This window comes from Medicago truncatula, chromosome 6 (genome assembly GCF_003473485.1).
Source record: "Medicago truncatula cultivar Jemalong A17 chromosome 6, MtrunA17r5.0-ANR, whole genome shotgun sequence".
In the NCBI taxonomy this organism is placed as follows: Eukaryota; Viridiplantae; Streptophyta; class Magnoliopsida; order Fabales; family Fabaceae; genus Medicago; species Medicago truncatula.
Genome location: NC_053047.1, coordinates 9,702,938 through 9,726,568, shown reverse-complemented (window position 1 = coordinate 9,726,568; position 23,631 = coordinate 9,702,938). Strand labels below are relative to the sequence as shown.

General features: G+C 32.7%; 2 protein-coding genes across 3 annotated transcripts; one reads left to right on the top strand and one right to left on the bottom strand.

Annotated features, from left to right (window-relative positions):
• Window positions 1–4,039: 4,039 nt before the first annotated feature.
• LOC25495795 (protein DETOXIFICATION 21) lies at window positions 4,040–9,811 on the top strand. Its single transcript, XM_013596039.3, has 8 exons — window positions 4,040–4,324; window positions 5,231–5,769; window positions 7,491–7,577; window positions 7,711–7,767; window positions 7,981–8,219; window positions 8,858–8,976; window positions 9,103–9,189; window positions 9,366–9,811. Exons 1-8 carry the CDS (start codon window positions 4,082–4,084, stop codon window positions 9,459–9,461), a joined length of 1,467 nt encoding a protein of 488 aa, XP_013451493.1. The 5' UTR covers window positions 4,040–4,081; the 3' UTR covers window positions 9,462–9,811.
• Window positions 9,812–10,860: 1,049 nt separating this feature from the next.
• Window positions 10,861–22,450, bottom strand: LOC11427699 (regulation of nuclear pre-mRNA domain-containing protein 1A). Of its 2 annotated transcripts, none has more exons than XM_003618896.4 (8): window positions 22,304–22,450; window positions 18,566–18,681; window positions 17,275–17,519; window positions 16,756–16,890; window positions 16,489–16,645; window positions 14,257–14,396; window positions 14,147–14,182; window positions 10,861–12,107 (listed from the first exon to the last, which is right to left on the bottom strand). In XM_003618896.4, exons 2-8 carry the CDS (start codon window positions 18,642–18,644, stop codon window positions 11,271–11,273), a joined length of 1,629 nt encoding a protein of 542 aa, XP_003618944.2. In that variant the 5' UTR covers window positions 18,645–18,681; window positions 22,304–22,450; the 3' UTR covers window positions 10,861–11,270. The 2 variants fall into 2 exon arrangements, with proteins under 2 accessions (XP_003618944.2, XP_039691054.1); XM_039835120.1 differs by lacking the exon at window positions 22,304–22,450 and adding an exon at window positions 20,174–21,212.
• Window positions 22,451–23,631: the final 1,181 nt, after the last annotated feature.

The window sequence follows — 23,631 nt, the reverse complement described above, 5'->3', positions numbered from 1 at the left end:
GTGTTTCGACACCAGATCCACGACCACCCATCCAAACCAGACCAAGACAACCCCTACCTACACCCACGCAAACCGAAACACCACCGCCACCATTAGAACCTCAACTGAACCACACAAACAACAACACCAGTACCATAACCATAAACCGAACCACCACCACCACCACCACACATCACCACCACCATAAAAACTACCCCGTCAAAACGCCTCACCAAGAAACAGGAGGCAACACAAACACAAATTCAGAGGAAGACGAAATCCAACAACAAAACAAGCGGAAACACAACCTAGATCGTATAAAGTCGGCCGCCGGTGACAATGGGAAGACATTCGTTGCTGGAGTAAAAAACCACCAAACCAAACATCCACCTCCAACCGGTCCACACGGCACACCACTTCAGCACCTCCCTATAAAAGCCTCCCACCGAGCCACCACCACATCACCGCCATAATGTCTTCACCACCTCCAAGCTCCACCGGCACCACCAAACACTCCTGAACAACCACCACCAGCTAGTAACAGCACCACAGATATGGAATAAAACGAAATACTACCAAAAAAATAGAAACGGACCCGACCCGCGAACGGATCAAAACCCACAAGGAAAGGAACCGGAACAACCGCTGCACACAGACAACCACGAAACCGCCAGACACACCGTGCCTTCCGGTGACGCCGACGAACACAAACAACCCAACAACTGCGAAGGAAGGTGACGGAATCTAAGGACGAAGCGGTCGCCGAAAAGGAGGTAAAAATGGTGGTACGGAGGACGGCTGTCACTCGTCGTACCACCAAGAGAAAAGGCTACCTCTCAAAAGCTTGGGTTTGGATTTGTGATGAGGGAGGCGGAAGGAAAAGGGAATGACGGATTAAGAAAGCTAGTGAGAAGTTAGAGTATTTCAAAGCTAGAGAGAAAGTTATTATGATTTTCATATATCAAATAATGGTTAATAGTGTTTTACCCCCTATAATATAGGACATTTCTGGTTTTCCCCCTGTAAAATTTTCTTTTTGGATGCCGTCCTTGTAATTTGAAGTTTTTTGGTTTTGGACCTTCATGAATTTTGACTGTACAAAATCGATGATATGGCGGGGGGTAAACCGAAATTTCCTCAAATTAATAGGGAGGTAAATCGAAATTTGCTCAAATTGCAGGGGGTAAACCAAAATTTACTCAAATTATAGGGGACAAAATTTTTCATGAAGGTCTAAAACCAAAAAATCTTCAAATTACAAGGACGGAATCCAAATAAAATATTTTACAGGGGGTAAAACACTATTAACCCATGAAATAATGTAAGATACGGATTTCATAATGAACTTAATCAAGTGCATTTTTTTCTATATTTTCACTCATAAAAGTCTAAAAAATATTTTTTTCTATAAAAGTCTAAAAAATATTTCTTTTAATTTTTTTTCCTTAACCAGTGCCCTAGGACATCTGTTAACATGACCCAAAACAGATACACGTTAAATTCAAAAATCCAAATTTTATGTATCATAAACATTTTTTAAGGTTAACCATATTAACTAGTATCATTGTAAATTAAATCCGTAGTACATCCAAGAACATAATGTAAATTCCAGCACGTTGAAATTGCATGTTTTCAAACATCCGTAAATTTTCGTATGCAAATCTCCCGTAACAAATATCATTTTCCTTTGGCAAAATAAAGCATATTATGCTTTTATCATCAACCTCTTTTCTCTTTGTTTGTTTAAAAATAAACGGTAATATTTCATATCCCCACATTGTAAGCCTCAAAACTTTTCTAAAAATTATGTCACATGATTTAGGTCTTCTGTAAAGTTTGGAGTAGCTCCAAAGAAATTAGGTGAGATTTGGTCATAGAAGCAATTTTTCTCAAATATGGCAAGGCATGTCCATTTAAGATTAACTTTACCGTCCAATAATTTCTATTCATTTTCATTTGTTTTCTTAAACAATCAAAACAATTACATAATTTTAAACTACAATCTGCAACAATAATTAAAGACGCAATGTAAAATAATTTAAGATTTATGAAAACATTTTATGTTTGCAACTACGTACGGCTCTATATGTAATTTAAAATGCATTTCAATTTTAAAAAAATTCATAAAATATTAATTATTTTTCATTGACTGTATAAAATTATTTTAGGAATGTATTAAATGAATTTACACTATAATATCATTGTTATTAATATTTCTAATTTTTAGAATATCTTCGCAAATAATCTAAGTGATGACATTTAATTATATGCATGTGTAAATTATTTTATTTAATGAATTAAACCCTTTTTATAATGTATTGGTCAATGATAATTAATGTGTTTCTTTTATATTTTTATTTTTTAATAATTAGTTTGGTTGATTTAATAACAATGTTATATAATATTTTATTATTTTCATGTTTCAAGTTAATCTTTAGAAAATAAATAGTATGTTTAAACAGTGCCCCAAAGGCACCGGTTAGCCCTGTTATATAAAATATACTTTTTATTTGAATGTGTAACCTAAGGGTATGTAATCAGACGTTAAAGGAGTCTTATGAATGAGATTCCGGTTTCAATCTCTCCACTAACAAACAAACTTTTGTTATCCCTAATTAAAAAATATAAACTTTTGTCTTTAAAAATATTATATTTTTCTTATAGACATTGTTTTATATAAATATTTTTAGAATTAATTTAATTTATCTCAAATTCTTACCCATGCCTGATACCTTACATGTACCGTATGCAAGCTCAGTAAAATAGGATCTAGTTAAAAGTAAAATTTCTATAAATACGATTTTACTTGTTTTACATACAGTGCGAGATCATGCATATGGGAAATGCGACTATAATTAGGAGAAAAGCTAATATTCTATAAATGTTCTTAGGTCCCCATTTTCTTTTTTAGTGAAATCTTGTATTTTTATACTTATTTTATTCAATCAATGTGTTCACATGTTGGTATATTTAAGTATCAATTTAATTACTCCTATTGTGAAAAGAAAAAAAAATCAATTAATGTAGATGTATTTGGTTTAACTTTTTAACTAGATACATCAACTTTGTTTTTTCTAATAATTGAGATCGAAATAATACAATATTTCTATTAAGATATTGTTGAATAGTAAAATATTATTAATAACTTTGACTTCCTAAAAAAAAAAAAACTTAGACATTGACTTGAACTTTATTTTTTGAGGTTGCAAAGTAAATGACAACTCTTAAACCCAATTAAGTACTATTCTTTTTTGGCAAAATTACACTTTTAATCTCTTAACTTAATTTCAGGTAAGAGTTTGGTCTTTTATCTTTTTTTCATTTCAATTTGGTCCTTTTTGTCTATTTTTATATACATTTTCAAGCTTCAAATCTAATACTCTTATGCAAACATAGACGAGGATCATAGATTTGAAGATTGAAAGACCATAAGAAAATAAAATCATGAATTTTAAACTTAAAAATTCATATGAAAATGGACAAAAAGGACCAAATTGAAATGAAAAAAAGATAAAGGATCAAACTGTTACCTGAAATTAAGTTAAGGGACTAAAAGTGTAATTTTGTCATTCTTTTTTTTTTACAAGAATTCAATCACTAACTATTGATAGGTAAAAAATTTGTACCAAAAAATAAATAAATAAAATAAAATAAAATATATATATATATATATATGGCACATATATCAAAATATATTTCACCATATAAACATGTGCACTATTATTTTAAAAATATTAAGACAACATTCAATCATGTCTCACATAATTACATAAATTATGTGAGACATAATAGATATTTGTGCAAATATTTTAATAATATTATTATGTAGAATTGTAAAAGATATGATTTGACTTATGTAACAAAAAAACTACATTATTTGTGTATATATATATATATATATATAAAATTCTGTAAATATATCGCAGTTAAATATAATTGACCATCTGTGTAAAAAAATAAACATTATCCTTCAGTGAATAGTAAAAGAACTTTCTAATACATGAACATTATAGTTTACTTTACTATATATATCTTGTCCAATTGCAATCTATGAATTATCTTTATCAACAAAAACAATTTGGCAGCTCAAAAGTAGTGACCAATGGCAATGAATGATGAGCTAGGGGAGAAGCTTTTGCAGAAGAAAGAATCACTAAGGAAAAGGGTATGGGAAGAAAGCAAGAAGATTTGGGTAGTGGCAGGGCCTGCAATATTCACAAAATTTTCAACATTTAGTACATACATAATAACTCAAGCATTTATTGGTCATTTTGTTGGTTCAACTGAACTTGCTGCATATGCACTTGTCATGATTACTCTATGCAGATTTATAACTGGTATATTGGTAAGTCTCTCTTTCTCATGCCAATAGGGATATAGTTTATAATTTTTTCACTTATTTTTTTAGGTTATATATGTTTTTAGTCTCTATAAATTTTTATTTTTGGTTTTTAGTTTCTGTGTTCACCTTTTTAGACCTAAAAATTACAAGATTGTGGTTCCAGGGCATAGGAAAAAACGATTTAGAAATTTAATAATTTTAAGATGAAATTTTAAAGATTTAAAAAAAAAAATCAGAAGCGATTATGTGTTAATTTTGAATAATATTGAAAATTGTCCCTTCTTTGGTGATTGTTCATAGGCCTTATAGATTGTTCAACCTCAAAAATAAGTCGATTAGAAGTTATCATTCGATCCAAAAACAACAATCGGGTCGTAACTCCCAATAAATTTTGAGTGATCAGAAGTTACGATCCGTTAAATCCAAGGCAAAGCGATGTGATGGGGCCGATAAATTTTGTGCGATCAGAAGTTATAATCATAATTGTTTTAACCTCTAAAATAACCCGATTAGGAGTTATCAATCGATCCAAAAAAACAACCATCGGGTCGTAACTCTCAATAAATTTTGTGCGATCAGAAATTAAGATCCGTTAAATCCAAGGTTTTAAGCGATGTAATGGGGCCGATAAATTTTGTGCGATCAGATGTTACAATCAAAATTGTTTTAATTAACAAAAAATCATATTTAATAAATGGGCCTATTTTAAACACTTAAAACATGTAGTCTAGTAATTTCTATGGTTTAAAAAGTATATACAAGGACTAAAAACAAAATATTTGATAATATTAGGACGAAAAACATATTTAATATTTTCTTTAGGGTTAATAGTGTTTTTCACCCCTGTAATATAGAATCTAGCTACTTTATTTACTTATTTATAATGGTTACAAACATTGTAAAATGCAGCTTGGGATGGCAAGTGCATTGGAAACACTTTGTGGACAGGCATATGGAGCAAAACAATACAACATGCTTGGAGTGTTTCTACAAAGATCTTGGATAGTATTGTTTTTCACAACAATCTTACTCCTCCCTCTTTACATATTTACAACACCAATTTTAGAGGCATTTGGACAAAAAAAAGAAATTGCACAAGTGGGAGGAACAATTGCACTTTGGGCAATAGGTCCTACTTTTGCAATGGCTGTGTCATTCACTTGCCAAACATTCTTGCAAGCTCAAAGCAAGAACGTGATTATTACTTATTTAGCTGCATTTTCTCTTGCTATTCACGTTTTGTTGTCTTGGCTTTTGACTGTTAAGTTTGAGTTTGGACTCAATGGTGCAATGATGTCATTAGTATTGGGACTATGGTTACCAAATATTGGTCAAATCATTTTCATCATGAAAAAATGTCCTGAAACTTGGAAGGGTTTCTCAATTTTGGCTTTCAAAGATCTTTGGCCAGTTGTGAAGCAATCTTTCTCATCTGGAATCATGTTGTGGTAAGAATTAGGTTATGCACTTTTCTATCATCAACTTCAAATATTATACATAATTTGTCCAAAAAAATATTATATACATAATTTGTAAATGTTAAGGTATATTACTACTTAACTATTCATCCAAAGTCTTAGAATTTTTAGGTTGAGCCTAACTCAACTTTTACATCAAGCATAATGAATGTGTTTGTGACTGCAATGAAGGCGACAAAATTCCCATAATTATGCAGTTAAGGGCGGGCCACAATGAAGGTGGAATTTTCAACACACCCCCTCATGATCGGGCTCAATGGACCTGAAGGATGGACAATACCAGAAGTCCAATAACATATCTAGGATAGGCTCTGGTACTATCTTAACATTTGTGTCAGGCTTAGTCTTACTAAACTGGCTTGTAAGGTAATGGCTGCCTAAACCTTATACACACAACTCATATCTCTAGGCAATGAGGAAATAAATCCACTCATTCACACCCAATTAATGCAATGAAAGTGTTGGAGGTTGCAACCAAGGTAGCTTAACCTTTCAAATAGGCTTGTAAGGTAGAGAATGTTCAAGCTTAATAAACACTACACACTCTAGGCAACTAGGGCTAAATCCACCCCTTCACGCCAAGCACAATGAATGTGTTGGTGACTGCAATGAAGGAAACACAAATCCCACAATTATGTGGCTAGGGGAGAACCACAATGAAGGTGGAATTTTTAACACACCCCCTCATGATCGGGCTCAATGGGACTGAAGGGTGGACATTATCGGAAGTCCAATAACATATCTAGAATAGGCTCTCGTACTATCGTAGAATTTTTGTGTCGGACTCAATCTTACAAAACCGGATTTTATGGTAATGGATGCCCAAACCTTATACACACAAGTCATATCTCTAGGCAATGAGGAAATAAATCCATTCATTCTCACTCAATTAACGCAATGAAGATGTTGGAGGTTGCAGCCACGGTAACCCAAATGCCTTGATAGGCTTGTAAGGTGAAGATTGTTCAAGCTTTATAAACACTACACACTCTAGGCAATATGGGGTTGAATCCACCCCTTCACACCAAGCACAATGAATGTGTTGGTGACTGCAATGAAGACAACACAAATGCCACAATTATGCTGCTAGGGGCGGACCATAATGAAGGTGAAGTTTTCAACACACCCCCTCATGCTCGGGCTCAATGGGCCTAAATGGTGGACAATACATGAAGTCCAATAACATATCTAGAATAGGCACTAATACTATCTTAGAATTTTGTGTCGGATTAGCTTTTACAAAACCAGCTAGTAAGATGATGGATGCCCAAACCTTATACACACAAGTGATATCTCTAGGCAATGAGGGAATAAATCCACTCATTCACTCTCAATTAAATCAATGAAGGTGTTGGAGGTTGCAACCAAGGTAACCCAAATGCGGTAATTAGGCGGCTAAAAGCAAACCATAATGAATGTAGAATTTCCAACACACAATATTCTTTAGGTTAATTAAGTTATGTTGATGGTTTATGAGTTATTCATTCTTGATATATTCATTAATCATTTATTGAATTGTGTTAACAAAGTGTATAAAATGTGTTAACCATTTAAAAAGTTGTCGAATTATATTGTCCAAAATTGATGTTCAAGGTGTCGGCTCAGTGTTAAGAGCTTCATCTTGTAACCTCGAGAAAAAGATGCTAATGTTATGATTCTTTTAAGTTAATCTTAACTTATTCATTTTACAGCCTTGAGGTATGGTATAGCTCAATTTTGGTTCTTTTAACTGGCAACATGAAAGATGCTGAGGTTTCCCTTAGTGCCATGTCCATATGGTATAATTCTCTATCTCATTCTTATATTGACCATATTTTGCTTCATAATTTCATATCAAGAAATATAATCCTTGCTTCTTAATTCATTTGAAAATTAATTTGATTGGTGCATCAAATTGTCATATTTTTGCAGCCTAAACATCAATGGTTGGGAAATGATGATTGCCCTTGGCTTTTTTGCTGCAGCTAGGTAGGTGTTTTATTTTCACCACAATCTCTTCTTTTCAACTATCAAAATAGCATAAAATCACAAAGATATAAATAATTAAACAAAAATGATTCAAAAATGTAAAAAATAAATCTCTTGAATAGAATTCTTATCCTTGTTGCTATGTCAATTTTACATAATAAATGATTGATTTTGTGTCTTGAATATTATTTATTTATTTTGCTTAATTTGCAGTGTTCGAGTGGCAAATGAACTTGGAAGAGGAAGTTCAAGAGATGCAAAATTTTCAATTGTGATAAATGCTCTCACATCATTTGCCATTGGATTCATTTTCTTCTTGATCTTCTTATTCTTGAAGAAAAAACTTTCTTACATTTTCACTTCAGATTCTGATGTGGCTAATGCTGTTGGAGATTTATCATTTTGGCTTGCATTGTCAATGTTATTGAATAGTGTTCAACCTGTACTTTCCGGTAACATCTACTTTCATGTTTTTAAATTAGTCACAATTCATATTTTTTAAACCCTATAATTATCTTTGAGATTTTTATATCATGTCAAATTTTTTAAAAAAATATTACATTGGCATTTTTTTATGAGTAGGAATCGAGTTTGATACCCCTAGATTTACAATAATTGCGCACACTACGCACCAACTACTTGTGGTTCACTCTAGTAGTTACATAGACATTTAAATAAAACTGTTCTTATTAGTGTTTTGTTGTATTTCTTATATCATTGTTTTTAGCTGTATTTCTTATATGATTGGACTTATGTACATAATAATTTAATTCTTATTTTAAAAAAATTAATTACGAATAAATTTTTTTTTAAAATAATTAATTACAAATAATTGTATTTAAATTTAATAACTATGTACTGAAAATGTGAAAAAATTCAAACAGATTAAGTGACCAATGTTCTCACCATATAAAACATTTGTGTATAATCTACAAAAAAGTTTATGAAATAATATTGAAATGTGACATTGTGGTGAAATATAATTGAATGTATTTCTTTAATATACTATGATTATGAAATTCTTTTAAATTGTTCACTTAATGTATTATTTTGTTGAGAGAAATTTAAAATATAACAATATCATAAATAGGAGTTTCTGTTGGAGCTGGATGGCAAAGCATTGTAGCATATGTAAACATAGGTTGTTATTACCTAATTGGTATTCCTGTTGGAGTAGTGATTGGTGTTGTTTACAATTTAGGTATCAAGGTAATTAATCTCTCTTTTGTCCCCTCTTCATTTTTACTATATCATGATGATTAATACAAGTGATAATAATGATGTATATATATATATATATATATATATATATATATATATATATCTCTTCTCTAGGGTATTTGGATTGGAATGTTGTTTGGAACATTTGTTCAAACCATAATGCTTATCATCATCACTACTAAAACTGATTGGGACAAGCAGGTAAATTCATTATTCTATTATTGTATTTTCCAATGGTTGCATTATTTATTTCACCAATTTGTGTTTGATATTCCAATTTAATTTCTTGATTTTATTTTTTATTTGTTCAAATGATTTTTCTTGTTTAGCTAATGTATAAAAGTATTAAAAAATGTATTTGGATTTTAATTTTTCAGGTAGAGATAGCCCAATGGAGAGTTAATAGATGGGCTATCAATAATGCTCAAGAATCAAATGGCAGTGGAACAAGTCTCTTGGCTAATCAAGAATAGGGTTCTAAAATTCAAAATCAGTCTCTTAGCTAAACCTAAGAAAATTTTACTTTTGAAATAATTTTGAGTATGTGTCTTAAAGTTGATACATTTATAACAATGATATGTGTATGTTTGGTTTTGCGGCACAATGCTATTTTCTTGCGTCCCAAGAAACAGAAGAATCGAAGCTACAAACTCCAAACTTCTGATTTTCATGATTGGGAAGCAAAAAATAGTAGTGATTTAGACTTGTTTATTTATATTTTTATAGCTTGAGCATGCTTCAAACTAAATGATTCTGTTTCTAGTCCAGGATTTCATGAATCTGTTTTATAACTTTCTTATGAGAATCTTTAGTTTATACCCAATGATGCATTTCTTCTCTATATTCATAAAATCTGGTTATTGAATTAAAATAAAATGTTTTGAATTTTATGTTCCTGAAATATTACAAGTGTTTTAATTCAAAGGTCTTAATCTATATTTTCTAGAACATGGTCGAACCCTATAATCCCAAATTTTATATCTTAAGCTTAAAACAGTGTCTATACAACTCTTGTATCATTAGGGCTTAATCTTGGTGCAAAAGATTCCTTTCAATTTCGTTTGTATACTTTCCTTTCAGTTGCAATATTATATCCTTCAGTTACCAAGCATATTTGGATCCTATGTTCTTAAAAACATTGTTTTTTTAAAAAAAAATTGAGTATTATTTCTGTATGATTCAACTTCCAAAAGAACATCTAAACAAAATTCAAATTATTATGAAAAATAAATTATAGCTTATCACAAATAAGCTGATTATAGTGTGGTAGATAAGAGAATATGTAAAAATAATTGTTTTTAGAATGATAAGCAAACAAAAATTTGCTTTTATTTTACATTAAATATCTAAAGAAATTGTTAGTAAATTAATTCATGCAAAAATCCCTTAGTTTGATCTCGCTACTTTCTATTAGTTGAAATTCATGAGTACCACAAATTGAATGACTTATATAGGATTTAATATAACTTATATGGAAAATGTTAAACAATGCCCTCAAGACATTGGTTAAGAAACCAAAACAAGCAGTAACTTTTTATAAAAAGTAGTGTAATTATTACTTGATCAAAAATCAAACATAATTTTCAAGACAAATTTTTTATTTATAGTTTTCTTAACCATTTCCCTGACGGCATTGGTTGGCTAGACCCAAAGTATATGAATTCTAACTAATACAACAGTTTATGTTGGAAAAAATGTGTTGCTAGCATTCAAACACTTATGATTAGAATTTAATTTGTTATGAGGACACCTGCATCCCTTTTCAAGCGGAAAAAAAGGTAAAACCAAACGTTCATGTACCTTGTCTTGAGGAAGGGGCATATGTCTGCCAACCTCACCCAAAGGCAATATATGCAAAATCAAACCAACCAAAATGCCAACATATCTTGTCAATTGATTCTGAAAAGTCATATCAGAATTCATCTATAAGTTGGTGCCAAACACCAACTACTAATAATGTTCATACTAATATGCATCATCAAGAACAGGACCACACACATGAAGTGCCCCATAAACTAATGAAGGCCCCAACAGGTCATTCTGGTTCTTTCCTTTAGATAACTGGTCAAGTATCAACTAATGGTGTTAAAACCTACGACTCATGCAAGAGTGCGGTAGAAGAGGACAGCGTTACAAAATTAAATGCGGCGTCTAATTCACTAATTCTCTAGTAATATACATTATATTACACAGCCTCCAAGATAATCCTCTGCATACAATTTTCTAAAGGAACTTACAACATAAGTTGCAGCAGTTTTTGCTGCTCGTCTTTTAAACAATACTCACTGTCTAGGTGTCGGTGCCGGTGGTGTTGGTGGATGGATTTGCCCATAAAATCCAGGTGGCCTGTAAAATCCTCCAGCTGAAGATTGTTGTTGCTGCTGCGCTTGCTGAGACTGTGATTGAGGTGATTGTGATGGCTGATTACTGGGCCTAGTTAACCCCATTGCCACATGTGGAGGCAAAGGAGGTGGAGGTGGAGGTTGTAGGTTGTTTGATCCATATCCATAAGGAACTCCCCCAACCATCATTCCGGCAGATTGAACGTACTGATTTGCTTGTGGATTCATATGTGAATGAGGAGGGGGAGGGGGTGCTGAAGCAAATGCACCCTGTAATTGATTGGTTTGTGATATGGATTGCATGCTTGGTGGTGTTAGTGGCATATTTGCCGAAGAAGATTGTTGAAAAGTGGCGAAAAAAGAAGAGCTCCCGGTGTCAGAACTGTTGACATCAGAAACAGGCATTTGCTGTTCAAGTTTGGGTCTTTTCTCAGGATGGAAACCAGGTGGTGCTGAATTAAACTCAGCAGAGTTCAAACTACCATTCTTGGAGGCTGCTTCTTCAGCAACAAGTGAAGAAAGAATAGATGTGAGCATGAGAGCTGAGGATGTAGAGGCAGTAAGCCTAGCAGCAACAGCAGCTGCTGCTGCCTTCTTATCGTCTTCAGTAGTTTGAAGAGGAGCAAATGACATGGTAGGTTGAGTAAAAGAAGGCGGAGGAGGGGTGCTGTTCAGTTGAACAGATGGAGTAGTTTGTTCCGGCACCCTTGTGGTTTCTGGTGCTTGGCTAAACCTCTTCCTGATACTGGCTACTTGCTCAATGTGGTCTCGTGCCGCCTGCAAAACAGAAAAATAATCCAAGAATCTTCGTTAGCAAATCTAAAGAATTTGGTACCAGCAAATTATAATTTCTAAAGGGTGTGTCCATAAACCTTGAAAACAAATTTGTAGAAAAGTAATCTAAACTAAAATGTATTTGGTTGGAAGAACTCTCATTTAGCACATTGCATGACTTGGGATGAGATTGGATAGTTGGTCTATGGTTTTTGGATTAGGCCCAACTCATCCTTACAAAACCGGCTTGTAAGATGTGAATAACGTTCTGAATAGATTATATTCAGGCCCTATCTCTTTTTAACGTCAAATTCCATATGTAGAAAAAATAAGTCTTGCATCGAACAAAATGATGGCAAATCAATTGTATATATGCAAAGTGAGGTGAAGTTCAATTGGTTCTAACTTTTGGCCGGTACACCTCCAATACTTGAACACTAACTATCCAACTATACAAACTCATCAATAACGAGGATAGTTCAACACATCATGGTGGCCCAAGCTAGCCACTGTTTCATTCCAGATTGGGTTCAAGTCGTGAACCAAAATTCACGCCTTCCTCTGTTGGTTGTAGAAGTCAACTACCACAAGGTTGGAGTTGTTGAGGCCATATTTGGATCAATTAGTTGGATCAATGTTCTCTTTGGACTCGATACCTAAGTCAAACTGAGATGTATCCTCACCATGGAAATGGTTCTTGCTCTTGCACAACCAATTTGAGGGGTTCTTAATGTTATTTGTTTGTGTTGATATTTATTGATATTTAAATAAATACTCCCTCCAGTCACATTTATAAGCAAAACCCTACATTTTAGGTTCATGTAATACCTAATGTATTTGGTCTATAATATATACCAAATAAATTATGTTTCAATGAACTTAAAAAGTAGTGTTTTGCTTATAAATGTGTCTGGAAGTAGTAAATATATTTTACTTGCTCTTTAAAATAATTAGAATAGAATATTGTGTAAAATATTTATTCTGTAAATATAGCATAGCTTAGTCTCTAAGCTACTTTTTTTTTGACAAATAGTCTCTAAGCTACTTAACTCCTATATAATAGACATTCCGGTTTTGTGTGGTTGAATAAGGTTTTACCTAATTTCTAAAATGGTATGAGCCTATCCTAAATTTGTTGGAGCACCTATTACCAAGTCATGCTCCAGTTGTCCAATGCTAGACGTGAGGAGTGTGTTGAGATCAATGTCGATGGCAGAATGGCAAAAGGCCAAATATGAACACGCCATTGGAGCCTATGGCAGGCATCCCTCCACAAATTGGTTATGGCAGTTATAAAAAATTCCATACCGCATGGGGCATGGCCACCGTTTAACAACACTGGTTGAGATCTCACTTTTAATGCGATATGACATGAAAAAGTCTTCGTAGGTTGGACGCATATTTCACCTTACAAGTAGGTTAAGTGAAATTGAGTGAGTGCCACATTTCACCTGTTTACCTCCCTAATCACCCACTAATTAATTATCTTCTCAACATGATTCAAATAATTTATGGAAGGAAAAGCCTGCTCAACGGACGAATTTTGATTCTTTGCCTATGGCTGCCCAGAAGCTGACCCCATTTAGCGGGATAAGACTTGGTTGTTGTTGTTGCCTATGGGTAGATAACACGATGGCGTGTATTCGATACATAATCCAATTTTACAACCCAGACAATTTATATGATTTAACTATTACAAAAGAATCTTAAAACACGAGAGCATGTAAATACAATAATAGCTGTTTTAGAAAAACAAAAGGAGAAATAGTTTCTTTTGATGAAAAGTCCCAAGGTATGTGCCCCTTGATAATTTTTATTCTTTTGATGCACTAATTATTCCAACAATAATGAACAGGAAATAATCAAAAGAAAATGATAGGCAGAACAAATATTTTCTATTATTTTAGTAATTAATGAAATTAAATTCACAAAATTCTCAAGCCAGACAATGCATCATAAGGTCAAACAACACATATATTACGGGGGAAAGATAATATTTCATATAGAAAAAGAGCAGAGACAGATAGAAAACAGATTCTTACTTGCAATCGAGAGTGAACAAGTTCTTGCCTTGATTCCTGAAAAAATTGAGGTTAGCAAGCAGCCATCAATTGTGTCTTTGAATATTAGCATATTTACAAAATAATTGCACCTGTTCCTGCAATGCTTCTTTAAGCTGGGAAAGCAAAGTAGCCCTGATAGCCTCAGTATTTTCAAGTTGCACTATATTTTGTGTAAGCTCCTTTTCCTGCTGTTGCAAGTCATTAACCAAAGTGGATCCTGGTTGATTTCCTAAAGTTACATGTAAATTGATTAATTAGTGAAGCTCTTGCACTAAAAATCTGGTCACAACTAACTACAGCAAGGATATAAGGTAGTACTACAAGTTTATGTTACTAATTATTTAGACCAAGACCATGCTGAACAAGGAAAAATGATATTGCAAATTACTTAACTAATATTTGTATACAGTATACACTGTGAGAGTCGGACAGTAATCAAATTAGTGCACCCCATTACAGTACCTTCTCTCTCTTTACTTTCTCTCCATTGTTTCTCTTTTTTAATGTCTTTTCTACAATGAGTGTTTGGATACACAACTTAATTAAGTGTTTAGGCCAGTTGACAAAAAAATTAAAGGAGAAATAATTGCATAGAAGATATGGTGGCTATCTGAAACGCTTTTTATTCCTTTGGCAATTGGAAGGTCAAGGTTCAATGCGGCATGAAACTAATTACCAAATAATGTGTTAATTCCAGCCTCCTACATTTCTTATATGAAACTAAAACTGGATTGTAAGGTTAGGATCGTCCAAGCTTTATAAACACTACTTAGGTCATTTATCTAGTCAATGTGACACTCTCAACACACTGTGTTACACTTAGATCTAGATATCTGATATGCGAGCTAATGCGGGTGGAATAATAGTGATCTCAACAACTCTTATATCTTGTAAAGAGAACGAATGTCAGCATATCAAACTTATCAAAGGATGCATTCAACATTCTCCCCCATTTGCTACCAACAATCATTGGGAAAAATGGTATGATCTCTAAGTCATTCTTTTTTTATTGCTTTAATATTATTTTTTTTAAAACTCGGTATTTGATCCAAGAATCGACTATTCTGAGGAGACCAATCCCACCGCCCACTTGCGGGGGCCCCATTTAAAGCCAAAGCAAGGCTCTGTATGGACTTGCCCACCGAAATTGGCACCAGGGGGAATCGAACCTGAGACCTTGAGAGGAGCAAACTCCAAGATCCCAATCCAACCACTAGAACAACCCCAAATGGGTTATTGCTTTAATATATTATTATTCAGACATCAAAATGATTCACATGCAAGCATGGGCAAATCACATTTAAGCCTTTCATTATAGCCAAATGTTTTTATAATTGGCTTTGTTAACAAATGTAATAATACACTTATATGTAAACCTATCACACTATATGTTCAAAATTACATGAACAGGGTAGTTGTGATGGTACTATTTCATGTAATTATACTAAAAGGGTAAATATAACTTTGACACCTATTCTTGTGATTCAATACATGTTTGAGACGCACATGTACAGTTGTTTCTAATAGAGCTATGTGGTAAATTACAAACATAATAACTTGTGCTCTCGTATTTTCCTTGTCACAATATGGTATCTAAAGTTTGACAAGACAACCCTAATCTGTGAAACCAGGTGGAACAATATAATGGGATGGATCCATTCATCAAGGAATATAAGACAATGTGGCACTTGATCATTTAAAACAGATGGCGTCAACTAATTGAGTAGCCAGCAACAAGATCTGCATTACCCGAAACTGTTGATGGCGTATTGACATGAAACAAAAGAGAACAAGATATCTTAATGTTCTTATACCAAAAAAAATAGTAAGACTGATGTTTTCTTATAGCTATGCCACTTTCCTGGCCATAGGGACTTATCTTTATCAGTTTTTTTTTAAGGGATATCTTATAATCAGGATAACGATTATATGCATTCGAAGAATCACACATTCATGCATTAATATCAATAATCAATCATAGACTTTCTCAAATACTTTCTGTGATTGATCCAACGGTACATCAATACATGAATGTGTGGTATTTTGAAAGAACCAAATCAAATCCATTTCGGAAAAACTGAGGGATCTGATTGCTGCCAAAAAAGCATTTCAAGGCCAAAATCACATATTGCCAGTGATAGAGGGACCCACACTGCAATTAAACATTTATATTTGAAACAGTTTTCAATTATGATACCGATGTATCTATCGTGTAAGACCATAAAAAATGGCTCATAAGGACAACACTTGAAGAAGAAAAAAATCATCAGATAATTCATGTCAAGGCAAGAAACGTCAGTTCGATTTACTAGTCCTCTTACCTTGAGACAGTGTATTTTCAACATCTTCTACAAGTTTACCCAATTGAGATAAAGCAGCACTACACTTGTTCAAGGAAGCTTCCTCATTAGGATGTTCTTCATTTACAAAATGCAATGCTGTTATTATTTTCTCTGGCAAACATCCAATAGCTAGTTTCTGCAATGAAGATGACCAAGATACGACATACTTCAAGATCAAATATATCAAGACAAAACCTAATATGTGAATAAATCATATATTGGAGAGTGCTGCAGCAACTTGCTTACTAATCTCAATGAGTGGGCGTCCCTCTTAGCTATCTTGATAGGATTTGAATTCTTTCCATTGCTCTTGCCCGTTATTTCTTCCTTGAGACCTTGAGACCGCGAACCAAAAACCTTTCTTTCCTCCCATATGTCAATCTAAACAAAAGAAAGAGGAAGAAATGGTTAGATGTTAGATAAAAAAGGAGAACGATTTACACATCTAGAAAAACATAAAGAGTTCTGCTGTTCTTAATATATGCTGCAGCAGTAATGTACGCCATTATCAAAAACATTTAAAAAACTAATCAAACAAATCATACAGAATATATAGAGAAGTAGGTTCTTCGATCTGAAAGTCCATTTTTTCAACCATAGCAGTTCAGTTCAATGTACATTCTAATAAAACCCAAAAAACTAAAAAAAAAAAATACCCAAGCCTAACCCAAAAACCCATGGCATTATTACAAACTTGAGCAAAGAATGAACACACTTTGATACAATTGATTAACAAGACTTATGGCAAGTGAGAAAGGAACTTACAAGTCTGATCACTGATTTCTTTCCCGGCTCATCACTTGCATAAACACGCTTGAGAGCTGATGGAAGAACTTTCCAGAATTCATTAACGAACTCACTGCCTTTCCGCCTACTATTTTGCAAGATGTCATTAGCCAAGTTCAGAAAAGGGACACGCTGCTCTTTCTGGGAAGAACCGAACGATTTATTCCATGTTTCAACTATATCTTTTGCTCTCTTACGGTGAGAAACACACAATCGGGATACAGCTGATTTGATGTTAAAGAAATACGTTTTGCAAATACATCAATCAAATGCAAAGCAAAATGGAAGGAGCAAATCATATGAAAAAATATATATGATTAAAAATTAACCACGAATCAAAATCAAAACCAATATTACTGTCAGGAAGATATTTAATGAATCGGGAAAATTAGGCAATATCTCTGCCATTTACAAAACTACAGCATGAAGTCTGCATATTGATAAATCTCTTAAAAAGTAATTGTTGAGATTAATGCAAGGTTTGGTTAGTCTTGTAGATATAAAGGAGGAAAAAGAACTGAAAAAAAAAAGTGAATTAAACTGCATTTGAGATAAAAAAAAGTCAGGACCAAATTGCAAATTAGACAAAAATTGGGGCCGAACTGCTTTTCAACTGAAAAAATAAAATGTGGACTGAACTGTTTGAAATAAAAGTCAGGATCAAATTGCAAATTGGACAATTGGGGCCCAACTGCTTTTCAAAGAGCTTTTTAGACAAGGAAACACTGACAGGTAAAGAAATGAGTTACTTTATTGTTCAGAAAAGAAGTTAGCATTCCATATATCAAAACCAACAGTAAGCACAACATCATCACAAAATATCAAATTGTTCATTGTCGAGTAGAAGGACACAAGTAGTTGCTATTTGCGTTCTGCAAAGACATTGTAGTGAGGAATATGTGGGCAAGTGAATTGACAGTAAGCAAATATTCTTTTGCATTATCAGTGCAGAATGTGAATAGAATGCCCAAACTAAGTTCAAAATTTATTAGAAAAACTTTGAAAGATTGTAAAAGAACTCTAAACATTCTTTAATTAGAAAAATCAAGGTACACCTTGAAAAATTATCAATGAAATTAATTAAGTACCTAATCCTAAAATAGAATTAACATGACATGAATCCCACATATTAGAATGAACATAGGCAATAGCTCCATGGAAGGTTTCATTGCCATAATATATGTACTGGAACTTGATAAAGCAGAGATAACAAAATGAATATCGTCATTAAAACAACCCAAACAAAATAAGACGGGTAAATGTTGGATACATTCAATGCTTTGTTGCGAGTTGTTGAGTTTCCGCAACTTCTCTGCTAAAACTTGTCCATCATACGCATCGTTTCCCATGCTGCTTTATGACAAGTTTAACATATCCAGGATTCTCCTACAATTCACAGGAAATGGATATAAGACAAATAAGAGATTTGATGCGTAGAATTAAAGAAAAAGGCATGATCAAAATTGGAGAAATCCATTGTTAAAAAGAAGGCAATCAACTTCTAATATTTATTATACAAATAAAATTAGTCGGATAGATATTACTAAAGAAGAAATGGAAATTCATTGCTAAGAAGGGTAATCAGCTTCTAATGTTTACTATACAAATATAATGAGTTCGATAGATATTATTAATAGACAAGGATGAAAAGAACAGCTACATGGAGGATGACATATCTCTCACACAGAAAGAGCAAAATACACCAAAGAACAGACAAAAATCAAGAGCACACCAAACCATTAATAACAAAAATAAAGGAAATTTACGGAGCAATTTCCAATCAATGATTTCTTTCTAGTGACTGGCAAATGACAAAATCATTTCTCCACTCCTTATTGTATCTAACAACAAAAAGACAATGGAATACTGCTGCTTATGTTGTGATTTCTGAATGCTTCATAGATTACATTTAAGTATTCACCAACAAAGAATATTAATAAAAGCAGTACAAACCACAAAATCAGTGTATTCAATTTATTACCAGTCATATATTATATATAATTTTGAAAAGGGGTTGATATAGTACCATATCCTGATAAGTACTGTACCAAAAAAAGACTCGTCAAAAGTTTAGTAAACATAGCTTTTAAAATAAATTTCTTAAAAGCCGTTATTGCGTGAAAGAAAAAGTACTACACGGCTGAAGATTTTCTTTCCAAAAGGATTCATTCACTCAACCAACAACTGATTTGGGTTTCTCAGCTGCCACATATAAGTATCCCACATGCCACATCATCAAAACTCAGCCCCAAATGCATAGATGGAAAAGGCTGGATATTTTAAAAATTAGAGGACCAAAATCATGGACTTTGAAAATGTGAACCAAAGCCATGAATGAAACAAGATAGAGGAACCAAAGACGTATTTAAGCCTGAAAAATTACTTTCATGAAAAATAGAAAACAAAATTGGCTCTCAAATGAGAAGAAAGTAAATTATATAATCTCGATTATTAATCAGAAAATCACAGACTGATATTTTAACTTGTAGTCTGTTATGCAAGTACGAACAGTATCAACCATTGATTTAAGCATCAGCTGTTGACAATATTTACTGCACACTCTAGAGTTAGTAGCATTCTTTAGAGGATTCTGATCCAAAAAAATAAATAAAACAAGAAAAATAAAAGATGTTATTGCGCGAGGGAATAAGTGCTACAGGGCTGAAAATTTTTGTGCCAAAAGGATGAGAATCAAAGTACACAATCTCTTCAAAAGAAAAAAAAAAAAATCATCCACTCAACCAACAACTATTTCAGGTAAGTCAAAGTTTAAAGAAAATCTAATTCAGATATCAACTATTGCTTCAGTAATATGTTTTTAGCTTTTTTTTAGCATTTCCTAATTCAATACTTAAAATGATTACAATTACATATATACTTGTAGTTGTGGCGCAGGTTGGTTAAGGAGCACTAAGTTTGTGGCAGAGGACTGTTGTTCAATCTTCACAGAACACACTCTTTGGGAAGTTCCGAGAGCTTTAAGTTGCAATCTAAGCACCCAGGCAGAGATTAAAGCCCAGTTTAGATCAAAGTTGTTAAACAACCACTGTAAGGTGCTATACATGGTGGAACTTGGACAAACCGCTATTTAGTGCAAAATGTTAAATAGCAGCTATAATGGCGCTATCGCACTACTGTATAGCGGAAATTTAACAATCGACTATTTTCCTCTATCCGCGATTGACAACATTGGTTTGGATAAACAGCTTATTGCATAAGTGATTATCATGATAAGCGCTACCGCTTATGTATAAGCTATTTTCACAAAAGAATATTTTGGTATAAGATGTAAGCTTTTTTAATAAATATCTTAGAGAGCTTATAAAAATAAAAATAAACTAAAATCAGTTTATGAACATGCCATGAGTTATTTTCATAAGTTCTCTCAAACAGTCTCACAATTTCTTATCATATGCCAGTAGATAAGCTCAAATAAGTCAATCCAAACAGATTTACACATATTAACATTGATTTGCACTAACATAGCTATAACTGCAACATCAAATAAATTTACCTATAATCATTCAAATACCTACTATTACATACATTACTCAATGTAAACTCTCAAATTTCAGATTTTACACTAAGAACTTTAAAATAAACATTTTCAACATGAGACACTTCTCATGACCCAAAAAACCCTAATTTCACTGATTTCCTAACTACAGTTGCTGTGTATATATAGACACTTGAGGAGTGCTAGCAACACACTCTTTACCACACACTCTGTTCGATTAGTTAAAACACACATGGGTCCCACCAAATCACGTGGGTCCCATTATAACATTGATTTGCAGTAACCTAGCTATAACTACAACATCAAATAAACTTACCTATAGGGCCTGTTTGGTTTGGCTTAATTTTGAGCTTATGCAAATGAATAAGCTTTTCCGTATTATACATAAGCTTGTAACTCAAGGCAGTTTATGAAAAAACAGCATATGAAGATACAATTTTTATTAGTGATAACTTATGAATTAACATAAAAGCTTATTTATTAACATAAGCTATTTTTCATAAGCTAAAAAATAAGCCAATCCAAACAATACAATAATCATTCAAATACCAGTGGATAAGCTCAAATAAGTCAATCCAAACAGATTTGCACATATTAACACTGAGATTTGCACTAACATAGCTAATAAGCTATAACTATTAACTACAACATCAAATAAATTTACCTATAATCATTCAAATACCTACTATTACATAAACTACTCAAGGTAAAGTCTCAAATTTCAGATTTTGCACTAAGAGTCTAAGACCTTTAAAATAAACATCTTCAATATGGGATACTTCTCATGTCCCAAAAAGCCCTAATTTCACTGATTTCCTAACTACAGTTGCTGTGTATATAGACACTTGAGGAGTGCTAGCAACACACTCTGTTCGATTAGTTAAAACACACATGGGTCCCACCAAATCACATGGGCCCATTATAACATTGATTTGCACTAACCTAGCTATAACTACAACATCAAATAAACTTGCCTATAGGGCCCATTTTGATTGGCTTAATTTTGAGCTTACGCAAAACAGCTTATGCAAATGAATAAGCTTTGCTGTATTATTCATAAGCTTGTCACTCAAGCTAGTTTTTGAGAGAGAAAAAAAAGCCTATGAAAATACAATTTCCGTTAGTGAGAACTTATGAATTAACATAAAAGCTTATTTATTTGCATAAGCGATTTTCCATAAGCTAAAAAATAAGCCAATTCAAACAGTACAATAATCATTCAAATACCTACTACTATTACATACATTACACAATGTAAACCCTTAAATTTCAGATTTTGCACTAAGAACAATGAAATTAACATTTTCACACAGTTCACAAATTCTTCAACATTTAAAAATTAGGGTTTTGAATAAACGAAAAAATGAGAAATTTAAAATGGAAGTGAAATTGAGTAACGGAATTGAGGAGTGAAAAGCGATTAAAAGCAGAAAAACGCGTTGTGGAGTGAGATTTAGAGGTTAGGGTTAGATCTAGAAATAGAAGACTTACGAGGATTGAAACGAGGTTTAGGGTTCTCTAACGACGTCGTTTCGTTGATTCTGAGAGATTCTGCGTCTTTTGATGGAAGAGAAAGATAAAATGAACGAATCTATGTTCTTTGTGTGAGTATTTGTTTTGTGTTGCAAAATAGGGAAAAAAATGTTTTACTTTTTTACTTTAGGTTGAAAATGTGAGAAAATATTCTTACTAAAGAAAAAAATTGAGAAAATCTTTTTTATGTTTTCTTTTTTTTTTAATATAAAAGTTTAAATCAATTAGACTTCGGAGCTCATCTCACTTAGAGTTAGATCATCTCACTTAGAGTTAGAATAGACTTCTAAGTTCAATAGACACACAATTAAGTCGCTTGCTTTTACGTGGTAGAAGGCGAAGTATATTTCTCTTCCCCTCAATTACAATGGGTGTTGTCGTTTACCATATTGGACATAGGCTAAGAGTTTCTTTTCTGTTTTTATCTTTTGCTTTGTACAGGAGACTATTGTAAATTGCTTGGACACTTTCTTTCCTTAGTACGTCTTGTGCTAGGAAAGATTCTTTTGAGATGGTAATATTATTCATTTTAGTTTCTTCAAGAAAAAAAACCATTTCAATATCACGCATTAAAAATATCTGATGGTAAACTTTCATGGATGAGTTAATGTTTTATCAATTGAGTTAATCTTTATTTAAAATTTGTGTCATTTTGGATTTTAAATTGTTTAAGTGGTTTTTTACTTACACGTGTTTGATCTACAAAACAGTAAGTACTGGATAGAATAATACAAGATAGAATAACACATGACAAATTTTTATCGTATTAAATAATTTTTGGTCTTTTATGATTTTTTTGGACAAAATGTTGTTTTAAACAATTTGTATGTGGGACAAAAAGTTGTTATATGGTTTGGTGAGGGAGAAGAATTTTTGTTTTTGTCTTGTCTCTTAGCCTCTAGTTTGTCATGTCTTTAAAACAGTTTTACAAATCAAACATTGTACAACTTGAGTTGTCATGTCTTGTCCTTAACTTTTTAGCAAATCCACCACACTCATACTAAAAATAAGAGTTATGATATTTGTACAACCATATCTAACAACTTTGATGACAACTTTTATTTACTCTCTTCCTATTGGTCCAAAACAATAGAGAGAGAGATAAAGGAAGAGATAAATTAATAATATAATGTGAGTATGAAAGAGAAAGTTGTCAAAAAATGAATGTACATATATTATTTCTCTAAAAATAATATAGATGAAGAGATTATGGGTCTTTACTCGTTACTTCCCTTTATGTGAAAATTGGGTCCTAAGAAATGCTTAACATGGTCATGAATGAGAAA